We start from the raw sequence: 12555 nt of genomic DNA, 5'->3' as shown, positions 1-12555 counted from the left end.
AGTCTACAATAGGTCAGCAGTGCTGCATTCCTTCTGGAGGCTCTGTGGGAGGATCCACTTCCTTGCCTTTTCCAGCTTCTAGAAGTTGCCTGCATTCCTTGGCTCGTGGCCATGCATCCCTCTGACCTTCACTTCCATCATCACATCTCCTCTCCCTCTGCTTTTATCATCACCTTGTCTTCTCTCACTCTGACCCTCTTGCCTCCCTCTTATAAGGACCCCTGTGATTACACTGGGCCCACCTAGATAATCCAGGATAATCTCCCCACTTCAAGGTCCTTGACTTAATCACATCTGCAAAGTCCCTTTTGCCATGTAAAGTTAACACATTCATAGGTTCAATGATTAGACGTGGACATCTTTGGGGGACCATGATTCCACTGGCCATGAGAGTACTAGGCATCTCCTAGGATGATTATGAGAATAAATGAGGCAATATATGTGAGCACTCTGCTCAGTACCTGGCACACAGTAGGCACTCAATAAATGTTAACTCCACCATTACTATCATGATAAATCATCTAAGTCAGTTCTTAGCCTGGGATTTGTGGGCTACAAGTAGAATTCAGGGAGTCAATGAAATCTCCCAACTTATATACAAAAGCTTCTGTGTACATGTGACTATAATTTCTCCAGAGAAAGGATCTGTAACTTTCGTGGGATTATGGGTGTGTACAGGGGCTGGCTCATGACCTAAAAAAAGGTTAAGAAACACTCCTCGCTTTACAGCTTGGAGAATCTAAGCCCCAGGAAGGGGATGTGACTTACCCAAGGTCACCCAGTGAATTAATAGTATTGGAATTTCCACCCATGCTTCCTGATGCCCAGGCCAATGCGATGTCTACATCCTGAGGCTTCCTTTAGCACTAAGGCAGCAAAAGCTGAATGTACATGTTTGGACAAAGAGCCATGACTGAGGGCTCTGAACTTTCAAGCCGTGATAATAATAAAAGAATAATAGTAACGTTTATTGACTGTTTACCATATGCCAACCCTATGTCAAATGCTTTTCATGTACTATCTCACCGACTTTCATTGAATCAACCCTATTAAGTATACAGCATTGCATATTTTGAGTTGCATATTTTGGGTGCCAGGACTTCCTAACCACTCCTCCTAATCACCGCAGCTGTGATAGCTGTGATACTTATCACTTCTTTTCCACGGCAATGGAAAAGCCACCCCTTCCCTTGACTTTCGTCCTTCTTGGCAAGTGGGCTGTGGGCTCCTCAGACCTGTGCGTGTGCTCCTTACCTTCCAGGGCACATACACCTTCTCCGACGGGCTGCAGTATGACGCTGAGCACTGGCATTACTGCGACACCTACGATCGGAGGTTTTACACTGAGATTTGCTACGGCTTGAAGCCTGCAGGTACCCAGGCACCCTTCTTTCCCTTCACACCCAAACAGAGAGGAAGGTGAAAAACGGTTCTAAATAACTGGGCTGTGGCGCCACTGAAGTAACCCACCCAAAGGGGAGGAGTACGGAGCAGGGTCACAGAATGCAGAAGCGCCAGGTTCTAGAATCAGAGAGGCCAGTCCTCAAATCTCAGCTCGCCTGTACCAGCCGGGGACCAAGGGCCGTGCCTCCACCTTTCTGTGCCTCAGTTTTTCCCCTGCAAAATGGGACAATAGCATCATTTACCCCACGTGTCTCATAAATAAGATCACTCGTGTAAAGTGTTTACAGCAGTGTCTTGCACGCGCAGTAGGTGCACAATACATCTCAGCTGCTGTCATTCATCAGATCAGCTGTAGCACCAACGTGGGCCAGCACCAGTGGAGCGTGTGCTCTGTGTATCGGGTGCTGGGTGAGGCCCTCTATAATCCCTGTCTCGTAGAATCTCCAGATGGCCCTGCCATGTCTGCCTTCCTAGTCCTTCCATGTCACAGAGGAGGAAGCTGAGTCCACGTAGTCCAAACATGTTTCCAGTGGCAGAGCTCCCATGGGAGCCCATGTCTTCCTCTCTGAGGTCCCCTGCCTCACGCTATATCCCTGCAAAAATCGAGTTCCGTCACAGAGGGCGACAGCGGGGCTAGAGTCTGGATTCTAGCAGCTTAAGGGGCTCATCCTGTGTTTCTGAGACTCGGGTGAGGTCAGCTGAACCTCAAAAGGCTAGATTTCGGCACAGCCCAGATGACATATCCAAATGTGGGAAAATGATGTTGCAAACTGTAAAAAAAAAAAAAAATCCTACCATGAGATAATGTGGTGTAGTTGACAGAGCAGAGAGCTGGAAGGTCAGGGTTGGAGTCCTAGCATTCCCACTCAGTAGCTGGATGAGCCTGGGCAGCTCAACCTCCCTGAGGACAGAAACCTCCAGAAGGCGCTCAGGGTCGGAGTCAGTCAGTGCAAAGCCTGGCTTTGTGACCTGGATCGGAGAGCTGACCAGGTGAGACTCCTTCTCTCCCTTTGCTTTCCTGACACCTCGCTCTCCCACTTTCTTTCTATCCCGTCTCCTTTGCAGCTTCTCCTCCCCTTGATTATTAATTTTGGGGTTCCCCACGGCTCTCTGGCTTAGACCCTCTTCTGTCATCATTCTGTGCCTTCTCCCTACAAGGTGATTTCACTTTTAAGCCTTCATTTAATTGAAATCAAATTGAAATCAAAATCCCTGAGTCTCAGATTCCTGCATCCAGCTTCCCCAACACCTACGTTTGGTTGTCCCTCAATCTGCACTGAGTTCATTACCTTCCTCACCAGCCCCCTCTCCCCCAAGGATTGCTCCCCCAGAGACTGTCACTCCCCCCCACCCCCAGCCGAGATAAGCCTAATCCCGCCTCCTCATACCTCCATGTGCAATCCATCACCTAGTCCTACGGATTCTGCCTCTAAAGTATATCCATTTGTTCATTAAACAAATATTTACCAAACACCGCCATGTGCCAAGTTGAGTTTCTTCATCCTCTCTGCCGCTGCCCTATTCCAGACCTCCATCCTCTGCCCTTCTTTACCTGATCTCCTAAGATCCACGCTTGACCCCCTCTGGGCCATTCTCCACTCTGTGGTCACTTTCATCTTTGAAAACCGTGAATCTGATTGCCACCAGCCCTCCAGTGCCGCCCCGCTACCCTGAAGATGAGGTTCCACACTCTTAGAATGACCAGCGTGCTCTGGCTCTTGCGAGGTCCCCAGCCTCATCCCTCGCTCCCTACCCTTCTCGGATGTTCTCTCTGCTCCTCCAAGAGACCATGCTCTTGCCTTTCCCTCTGCCTGGAATGCTCTAACCCTCTCACTTCACCCAAATAACTCCTTCCCACCCTTCAGGTCTTAGCTTAATGCCCCTTTCCTGGGACCCTTCCCTGAATTCCCAGACTAGGCAAGTGCTCCCCGTGAGAAATCACAGCAGCCACGATCCACTCCCCCAGCTCTGTCATGAGTGTCTCTCTCGAGGAGCTGACTGTGAGCTCCTCGAGAGCAAAGGCTCTGTGTGTCCCCAGTGCTTAGCACATTGCCTGGCACGTAGGAGGTGCTCGATAAAGAGTTATTATCAAACAGGGACAATGATATTGACGTCACAGTAGGAGGTGATGGGTGCACTCTGGGTAGTTACAGCAATGCTGTTCACAGACGTTCCCTGAGCACCTGCTCTGTGGCAGACATTGGCTGGGCCCTGGGGGACCGAGAGCTTCGAGGACACAGTCTCTGCCTTCACATAGCTGCCGGTCTGGATGCCACGGGAGAACCTTGTAAATGGCTCCCCCTGGCTTAGCGATGACGTTGTCATGAGCTCTTCACCCCAGCTGAGGCCTGCAGGCAAAGAGCTCCTGGCCTCAGGCCCTCAGCTCTCACAAGGCTTAGGTTTTGCCAAAGCTGCGTGAGGCAGCGCACACCCTTCCCGCGGCCACGCCTTCTCCTCCAGTGGCACTTCCTTCCCAAGTCCCTCGGCACTCTGCTCACCTCTCCAAAAGCCCCCTCTCCGCCTCGGCAGCAGGCATTGTTAGGGCCGGGGCAAGGCATCCATGAGATGGGCTTTGGCAGGAGGCTTCGGGGAGAGAACTGGCTGTAAAGCGCTTGGCGTGGAGTGTGCCCTCAGTAACCACCAGCCGATAGTGTACCTGCTTATCATCGTCAGCCAGCCTCAGAGCCCCGCTGTGTGCGGGACCCTGAGCTGTGAGTGTGTGCTGCGCTCGGCAGGCATCCAGCCCTCAGTCCAGAGGACAGGGAATTACAGACCCACTCGTAGAAGGAAACCGAGAAGTTACTTATTCCAACCTTATCTCCTTTCCTCAGGCCTCAGCGTCCAAGAGAGACAACACACAGGGGTTATGACCTTCAAGGTACACCGACTCCTGGTGGTTCCAATGTCCCCGGTTCTGGGAGGCGGTGCCCAGACCCTCGCCTCCCCTGATATCAGCAGCTTAACGTATAGGCTACAGAGCTCAGTATCTAACCTTGGGCAAGTTATTTGACCTCTCTGAGCCTCAGTTTTCTTATCTGTAAAATGGGACCACAGGGTTGCTATGAGGAGTAAGCGAAATAGTAGGAGTCAAGCACTTAGCACAATGCCTGGCAGCTGTTTTGGTAGTTTGGGTCAGGGTTCTTCATCACCTGATCCTTGCCCACGTGACCCGTTTCTTTCCTGCTGTTTTCCTTACACACACCCTGTTCCACAAGGCTTCCTGAGCGAGGCATGAAGGCTCATATCTTGTGGCCTTTGCTCACACCTTGAATGCCATTCCTCTCCCAGACATGCCTTTCTAGCTATGTGGCCGACTCTGACACATCCTCAGGGTCTCTCTGATTCCAGAACCTGTGCCCTCTTCATGGTGTCCCTAGAAATAGAGGATGGGGTCAAGGGAAGAAGATAGGGGGCTGTCCATGTCTAATCATTGAACCTATGAATGTGTTAACTTTACATGGCAAAAGGGACTTTGCAGATGTGATTAAGTCAAGGACCCTGAAGTGGGGAAATTATCCTGGATTATCTAGGTGGGCCCAGTGTAATCACAGGGGTCCTTATAAGAGGGAGCAAGAGGGTCAGAGTGAGAGAAGACAAGGTGATGATAAAAGCAGAGGGAGAGGAGATGTGATGATGGAAGTGAAGGTCAGAGGGATGCATGGCCACGAGCCAAGGAATGCAGGCAACTTAGTTTCCCAGAACCTACTCATGGAGCCATTTTCAGAAAGTTCCTCCGGGGCCCTGTTTGTGGTGCTTTTGCTGTGTACCCTGATAGGGAGTGTGTGGTCTAGAAATGGGGCCGGATTGTCACATGAGCAACCAGCCAAAAGTGGACTTTAGGTTGGGACTGGGTTTGGCCTTGGTGGTGAGTTAATGATCCATGATATCCTTTCAAGGCATCTCTCGACTCACCAATATGGACCCGCCCAGAAAAATCCCTCCAGGCTGTTATGACTGCGGAGATGGCTTCTATAACCCAACCACGAGGATTGTCAAGGACTATAAGAATCGCTTTCTGAGAAATGCAGGTATGTGGCACATGTTTTCTCTTCTCTCATCACACGTAAGTTTGGTCTATGGCCATACCACCCTGAACGTGCCCAGTCTCGTCTGATCACATGTAGGTCTGTGCACACGTGTGCACACACATGCATGCATTTAGCGAGAAAGAAGCTTTTGCCAATCATTGATTGTCCAAAAATTGATTGTCTGAATGTTTCACTCTTTGGAATTCTCATGGCTGACAAGTCTATACATGGTCACAGAGTAGGGCAGAGGACGTTAATGGTCTAACTGTAACAGCACATAAGTGTAGCATGGAAAGGATTCAAGTACTTATCTTTGCATGCTTCCCTGCAGCTAGTAAGTGCCTGCTGTATGCTAGACGCTCTGCTTGGTCTGGGCACCAAAGCTAGCCACAAACCCCTTCCTCGTGGAGCTTATGTTTGGCAAATAGCAGACAAGTACTATGAATGGTTAATTGCATCATGGAATAAGCATAATGAAAGGGAAAAACATGGCCCTAAATGGTGGTGGGGGGTAGTGGAGATGGGAATGGGGTCCCAGAGAGGTGGGAGTGATGCTGTGGGAACACAAAGAAGTGCTATCTAATCCAGAACTGGAAATTCCGAGAAGGATTCAAGAAGGAAATAGCTAACCTGAGGCCCAAAAAATGATGCGGAGTTGACCCTAAGGTGTGGGGACAGATTTTTCAGCCAGAGGAACCAGCACAGGTAAAGGCCTGGAAAGTGAGTGATGCCATGTGGTCCAAGATGACTGCTGGCCCCTCAGCCTGGGGAGTACCTTGGAAGATCCAGAACCTCAGTTTTGTGACTGAACACAAGCTGATCAGACTGAGAAGGACTGACTTACAGTGACCAAACTTGCAAGAGGTCAATGTACAAATAAGAACAAGAACATTTTCCTTTAACACCGTGATTCCTAACCCTTCTCTCTTCTACAGCCATAGTCCCACTAGGAATAACCAAAACTATAGACCCTCTTCATAGGAAAATGCCCACATATGCACACACACAAATATATATGTGTATACACACACACACACACACACACACACACACACATACACACACACACACATATGCATTTTGCATATAGTCTTAAGGGGCTGATGGTTCCCCTAGAGACCCAGGTCAAGAAACCCTACTGTGTAATGAGAAAGAAACTGCCAGGTAGACCAGAAGGCCTGGGTTGGCTGCTGAGGGTTTCCACTCCCTGTAGGGAAATTTACTCAGTCATTCAATGATGATCAGAAAGTTGCCTTGTGGTGCTGGAATAAGCGCAAAGGGAATCGTCAGCTGATGTCGTGGCTGAATCCTGGAGCTGAGATACCCCTCGCCCACTGGGTGCTGCTGGGGGGACATGGCAAATGTTTGTATTCCAAGTCCTTGGCACTTTTCTCTGACTTCTCATCTTCCATTAACAGAATGTACTATATAGAACACTAATTCTGCTGGATATAAATAGGCTCCCATGAAGTTTCTTGATCAAATCAACTAAGGAGATACTGAGTTAGTAATACTAAACAGTTTTACTTACTGAAGGGCTTCTCAGGACCTTTTAGGTGCTGGTATACTTTGTAGTTTTCCTTCCCGGCACTTATTTCAACTGTAATTAAATACTCACTTGTGTAATGAATTGCTTGCTGTCTGCCTCTCCCACTAAATGGTAAGGTCCCTGAGAGCAGGGACTCTGTCTGTCTTGTCTCCACTTGTACCTGTCCAGTGTCCAGTCAGAAAAACAAAGAATTTAATATCAGGAAATTGGTTAAGTAAGTATTGGAGAGCTGAAAAACCAAAAGGAAGACATTGAGGTGACAGAGAAAGTAACTGCGGGAAGCAGCTACCACCTCAAAACTGGGGCGGGGGGGAAGCAAGAGATTGGGTTATTAGAATGTAGATTGATAGAGGCCCCCGCAACCAGGAGCTGCATCCCAGACTTGTGAGGAGGGGGCACTGCCCAGGAGGGCCTCTGGAGAGAGAGCACGATGATGCTGGTTCTAGGAGTGTGGGGAAAGCTGGAAACTGGAAGTGAAAGGCCACTGCTGAGACACCGACCAGAGCAGCAAGCACAACAGGAAGGAGCGTGTCCCCTCCCCCTCTGTCTGCCTTGAAGCACCTGACTGGAGGCCAGCTGGCAAAGGAGAAGTGTCCTCCACGTGGTCCCAGTCCCAGCATCGCCAAGCAGAGTGCAGAAAGGTGGGTTTGGAGTTGAGCGTCAGTAGCTTCATAACTGGCCCCATCAACTGCTTTTTGCTGCTCAGCATCCAAACACAGTCTTCTCTGCTGCAGAGATAACGCATTTGTGCTCTTTTGTATTACAAGTCGCAACTGTCCTTCCTACTAATACAAAGATGCTCTCACCACCTCCTCGGAGAGGGGAGACCTTAAACCCAGTAGACGTCGCATCCATCTTTGAGTGATGTTATCCCTTGACAGTCCTGCCTAATCTACAACCTCCACGCCACTGCCAAGAATCTTCCTATAAAATATTAAGGGGAAAAGAGGAAAGAAGAGAAAAAGAATTAGTTAATAAAAGCAAATATGTAGATAGATAAATGATATAGATACCGTTATACATAAACATACAAGCAAGGAAGAAACACTGTATCATTGATACAGTCCTCTTTCTATAACTGGTCATGAGGCTGTAGTTAATACTTATAAATTCCTTTTTCTATTATAAATTCCATGTTCCATTTGCCTTCTGCTCACATTTCAGTTGGTCTAGTTTTTGACAGGTAGGGCGACCCAAACCTTCATTTTTGAGGGGTCTGAATCCTTACTGGTCCTGCCTTTTTTGGTTGTTTCGTTGGTTGGTTTAGTTTTGCATTCATTTTTACTATTGGCAGTGGAAGTACTAAGAAGTGCCCTAGAGAACCCCCTTGGGTTCCATACAGCGTCTCCCTTCCCCAGTAACAGCAACCCAATTTCCACCTGGCAGTCGAGATCCCTCACTCCAGCCAGCAATGTATTCCCCTACTTTGCCTGTTGTTTCAGTGGCATAAGGTGCGAAAATGGCTAGGTGGCTGTTTCCACTTCCAGTTCAATCGAACCATTGTTGTATCACTTGGTGGGACCATTTCTCCTTGAGAACTAAGGCCTCTGAACCAGTAAAGTTCAAAGTTACAGGAGAAAGGAAGCAAAATTTTTTCTTAAAAACAGGCACACTTCTGTAGCTCCAGCAGCAAGCACAGACCCAGGCACGTATTAGGCGCTCATTAGCTGTATATGAAAAAAATAAATTAAGGAATGAGTGTGGACTGTGAATCTCTACCAGAGAGATATAGTTACATCATTTCCTAAAATTATTTGACCATAAAATTAGTTGGGAGATGGGGCAGCAGGGAGAATTTTTATGGCACTAGTGTTTTGGGGAATTCTGTGTTAGCATGATCTTTCTTCAGTTGTTGTACAATACAACTGATGCATTTTCAGTTTTCTACATTTGAATTGTATTCCAGTCTTGCCTCACTGAGAGGACATGCTGGTCCTGTGCAGGTCCACAGACTAGTGGAGAAGACAGATACAGAAAAATATAATCACAATATCATGTGATGTGGACCCTGGTGGGGGGAAGCCCTGGAGAATGGGAGGGGGGGCATGGGGAGGGGGAATTGATCACCCGTCCGGGGTGGAGGGTGTCAGTCAGGAAAAAGGTCCCAGAAATGATAGGTCTTTTTTTTGGCCGCGCCACATGGCATGTGGGATCTTAGTTCCCCGACTAGGGATCAAACCCGTGCCCCCTGCAGTAGAAGTGCAGAGTCCTAACCACTGGACCACCAGGGAATTCCCTAAGTGATGGGTCTTAAAGGATGAGTAGGGGTTTCATAAACAGGCTCGTTGGGTAAGGGCGTTCCAGGCACAGGGAACAGCATGGGCAAAGACACAGAGGCATGAATATGCATGGTGTGACTGGGGAATCAGAAATTGTGGTTCCCAGAATCCTGTGGGCAAAAGCCATGCTTGATGATAAACTTTAAAATGCATCATGGGAATGCACAGAGGATTTTAGGGCAGTGAAAATACTATGGATGATACTATGATGACGGATACATGTTATTATACGTCTGTCCAAACCCATAGAATATACAACACGAAGAGTGAACCCTAATGTCAACTAAGGACTTTGGGTGATTATGACGTGTCCATGTAGGTTCATTAATGGTAACAAACGTACCATCTGGTGGGAGATGTTCATAATGGGGGAGACCGTGCATGTGTGGGGCAGGGAATATATGGGCAATCTCTGTACCTGCCTCTCAATTTTATTGTGAACCTAAAACTGCTCTAAAAAATTAAGTCTTTTAAAAAACTGCATCGGGGAAGGGAAGGCCATTCTTAGAAGGGCAGACACTGATTATTGTTTGGGCAACAAATATTTATTGACCGGTTGCTATGGGTCGGGCTCTGTGTTAGGCATGAAGGTGACAGTGGCATCCTAGGGGCTCTCAGGCAGCAAGAGAAAGTGACAGTGAAATGGATCGTGACAGTTCAGAGTTGCTGCAGAAGAACCTCGTGCGGATCCCAAAGCCTGGAGGCCAGCAGGCCAGGGAGGTTTTCTGGGAAAAGCAAGATCTAATGTGAAACCTAAATCAGGGCAGGCAAGTGCATCAGGGTCGGGAAGAGTGTTAAAGGCAGAGGGAACAGGATGTGCAAAGGATTAGAGATGGGGGAGAGCGCTGCACATCTAAGAGGCTACAGGTCGCTCAGGAGTGTGAGACACCAATACGTCAGGGGAAAAAGCAGGAGAGGAGGCCCAAGAGGGCCGGAGGAAAGATCGCAGGTGCCTGTTCACCTGAGAGCCGTGGGGGAGTAAGGGAGGGTTTTAGGCGAGTGGAATAGTAACTGATTTGTCCATTAGAAAGATTTCTCTTGTTACATTAGAAAAGAGGCCACAGGATAGGAAATGGGAGATCCTTCCAGCAAGATGGCAAGAGAGGGGCATCTGAAGGGCCACGGTCCCCAGGTTCCAGGCTGCCTGCTGGCTGACCCCGGGCCAGTGCCTTCCCTCTCTGGGCCCCTTTCTCTCCATCTGCAAAATGAGATGGTTGAACTGGATGATTTCTAGGCCACTTCTAACCTTGAGAGCCTATGATGGAGGAGGAAGGGTATTTTGGTCCTGATACCATAGGGCAGATCAAGTTCGGAGTGTCCTGAAAACCACTAAAAAGGGGTCTCTGTTAGTAGCCACCTCGTCATTACCCTTGACTCATCTCACCCTCCAGGGACTGATGTGGCCTTCTGTCCATCTTCTGTTTTCCCCCGGGGCCCTTTCTCCCCTGCATCCCAATCTGCCCCGTAAACGGTGCTTCCTGTCGGCATCCTGGAGGCTCAGGACTGCTGGCCGCGTGGGCCCGAGGCGGGTGACTGAGGCCATCCCAGAGTAAACGCAGTGGCCTAAGCCACTGCTATTATGAGGCACGTGCCACCTGGGTGGGTCAGAGCCGGGGATGCTGCTTTATAGGAGGTCACAGGCTGGGGCACCAGCAGAAGGGTCGCCTTTCGCTCGGAACTGCCTCGGCCCCTCACCCACCTTGGGCTGGCTTCCTTTCCCCCTGGGCAGAGAGAAAGCCCCGGACGGCTAAGCTACAAATTGCTAGGCTGTGAGCACGCTTGACAGATCCAGGTTTGCTAGACTTGGGTTTCCAAGTGTGCCTTTCTTAACTGGAAAGGACAGTACGTACTGCCGTATCATTGCGAGAGTTGAAATCCATCCGTCCGCTCATCCAGAAGCCTTTGAGTGCCTGCAGTGCGCTAGGCTTTGGGGAGCAGGGCAGGCAAGAATCCTCTCAAACTGTGGCTCTCAAACCGTTGGACCTCGGCTCGTATCAGGAATGATTTACATCATGACCCAGAACACACACAGACTCACACTCACGTATGTATTCTCACATGAGATGTGCTATGATAGTTTCTATTCAGTTTTTTGTTGTTGTTTTTTTTTGTATTACGTGCAGCATGTGGGATCTTAGTTCCCTAACCAGGGATCGAACCCGCACCCCCTGCATTGGAACCGTGGAGACTCAACCACTGGACACCCAGAGAAGTCCATATTTTCTGTTCCGTTTTTTAAAATGATGGCTGCTGTGCACTAAATTGATTTCACAGCCTTCTTAAGGGTCAGGACCATTGTTCTAGGCAGCCTTCCCTGACCAACCCCGCCCTCCCCGCCCCCCGCCTCCCTCCATCCTGTCTGTGTGAGATGTCCCTCCTCTGCGCTCCCACGAGCCTCACAGCACTTAGCCCATGACAGTAGAAGAACCCCTATTTGCCTGTCTTCCCCACTAGACTGAGAGCTTCTTGAGGGCGGGCACCGTGTGTCTGTGTCTGACTCAGCCCTGGGTGTTCTGCGCCTCACACGGGTCCCACAAGTTGGAGGTGATTCATCGTTTGTGAAAGAAAAGCAGGCAGGCGGGCAGAGGACCTGCCTGCAAGTCCCTCAGATTCTTCAACAAATTATACAAAATTCAGTCCCCGGCACATAATAGACAACTTATTTTCAATAATAAATATAAGCCATTGTATTTCTCTGCACCTCCAAGTTTGTAAAGCTTAAGCATTAGAGATCTCAAACCAGTGGCTCTCGAGCCAGAATTTTTGTTTGGCTGGCCCCTTGTTTGAAACGGCATGGGTTTGGGCACCAACAGGGGGCAAGCACTGCCCAGGTTTCCACCACTCCCTGCTGTCTGACCCCCATTAGCACCTGTCATTGTTTGTCCCGGTCGGGGGGGGGGGATCACGCCATGCCGCACCTTGCAGGATCTTAGTTCCCCAACCAGAGACTGAACCCCGGCCCACGCAGTGAAAGCACCGAGTCCTAACCACTGGACCACCAGGGAATTCCCAGCATCTGTCATTTCTTTAAGGTACCCCCCTTAAAGCCTTTGAGCTTATGACCCCTGCATCTCCTGGGACTCTACATGCATCCTGTGAGCTGGGAATGGGTGTGTCCTGAGATGAGGAATCCAGGTCAGGGAGTGATGAATGACAGACTGGTGATGGTGAAGCTGGAATTCTAACCCACTCCCATCTTCCTACAAGTCCTGTGGTCTTTCCACTCCACTCTGATGCTGCCTCTGTTGGGACCATAAAACCATAAAAGACAGCAACTCAGTGTAGGCAATATTGC

The 12555-nt window shown here is 49.3% G+C and overlaps 1 protein-coding gene across 1 annotated transcript in view; it reads left to right on the top strand.

Annotated features, from left to right (window-relative positions):
* The window catches only part of MORN5 (MORN repeat containing 5), a gene marked incomplete at its 3' end in the record, with an annotated part of 33308 nt that overhangs the window by 4284 nt on the left and 16469 nt on the right, over window positions 1-12555 (top strand). The window contains exons 3-4 of the mRNA XM_082656127.1: window positions 1262-1373; window positions 5301-5432. Of these exons, the coding sequence (XP_082512253.1) occupies window positions 1262-1373; window positions 5301-5432 (244 nt within the window). The remainder of the gene's footprint in view (window positions 1-1261; window positions 1374-5300; window positions 5433-12555) is intronic.

This window comes from Grampus griseus (assembly GCF_964374135.1).
Source record: "Grampus griseus genome assembly, chromosome: 6".
In the NCBI taxonomy this organism is placed as follows: Eukaryota; Metazoa; Chordata; class Mammalia; order Artiodactyla; family Delphinidae; genus Grampus; species Grampus griseus.
This window is presented reverse-complemented; position numbering and strand designations above follow the sequence as displayed.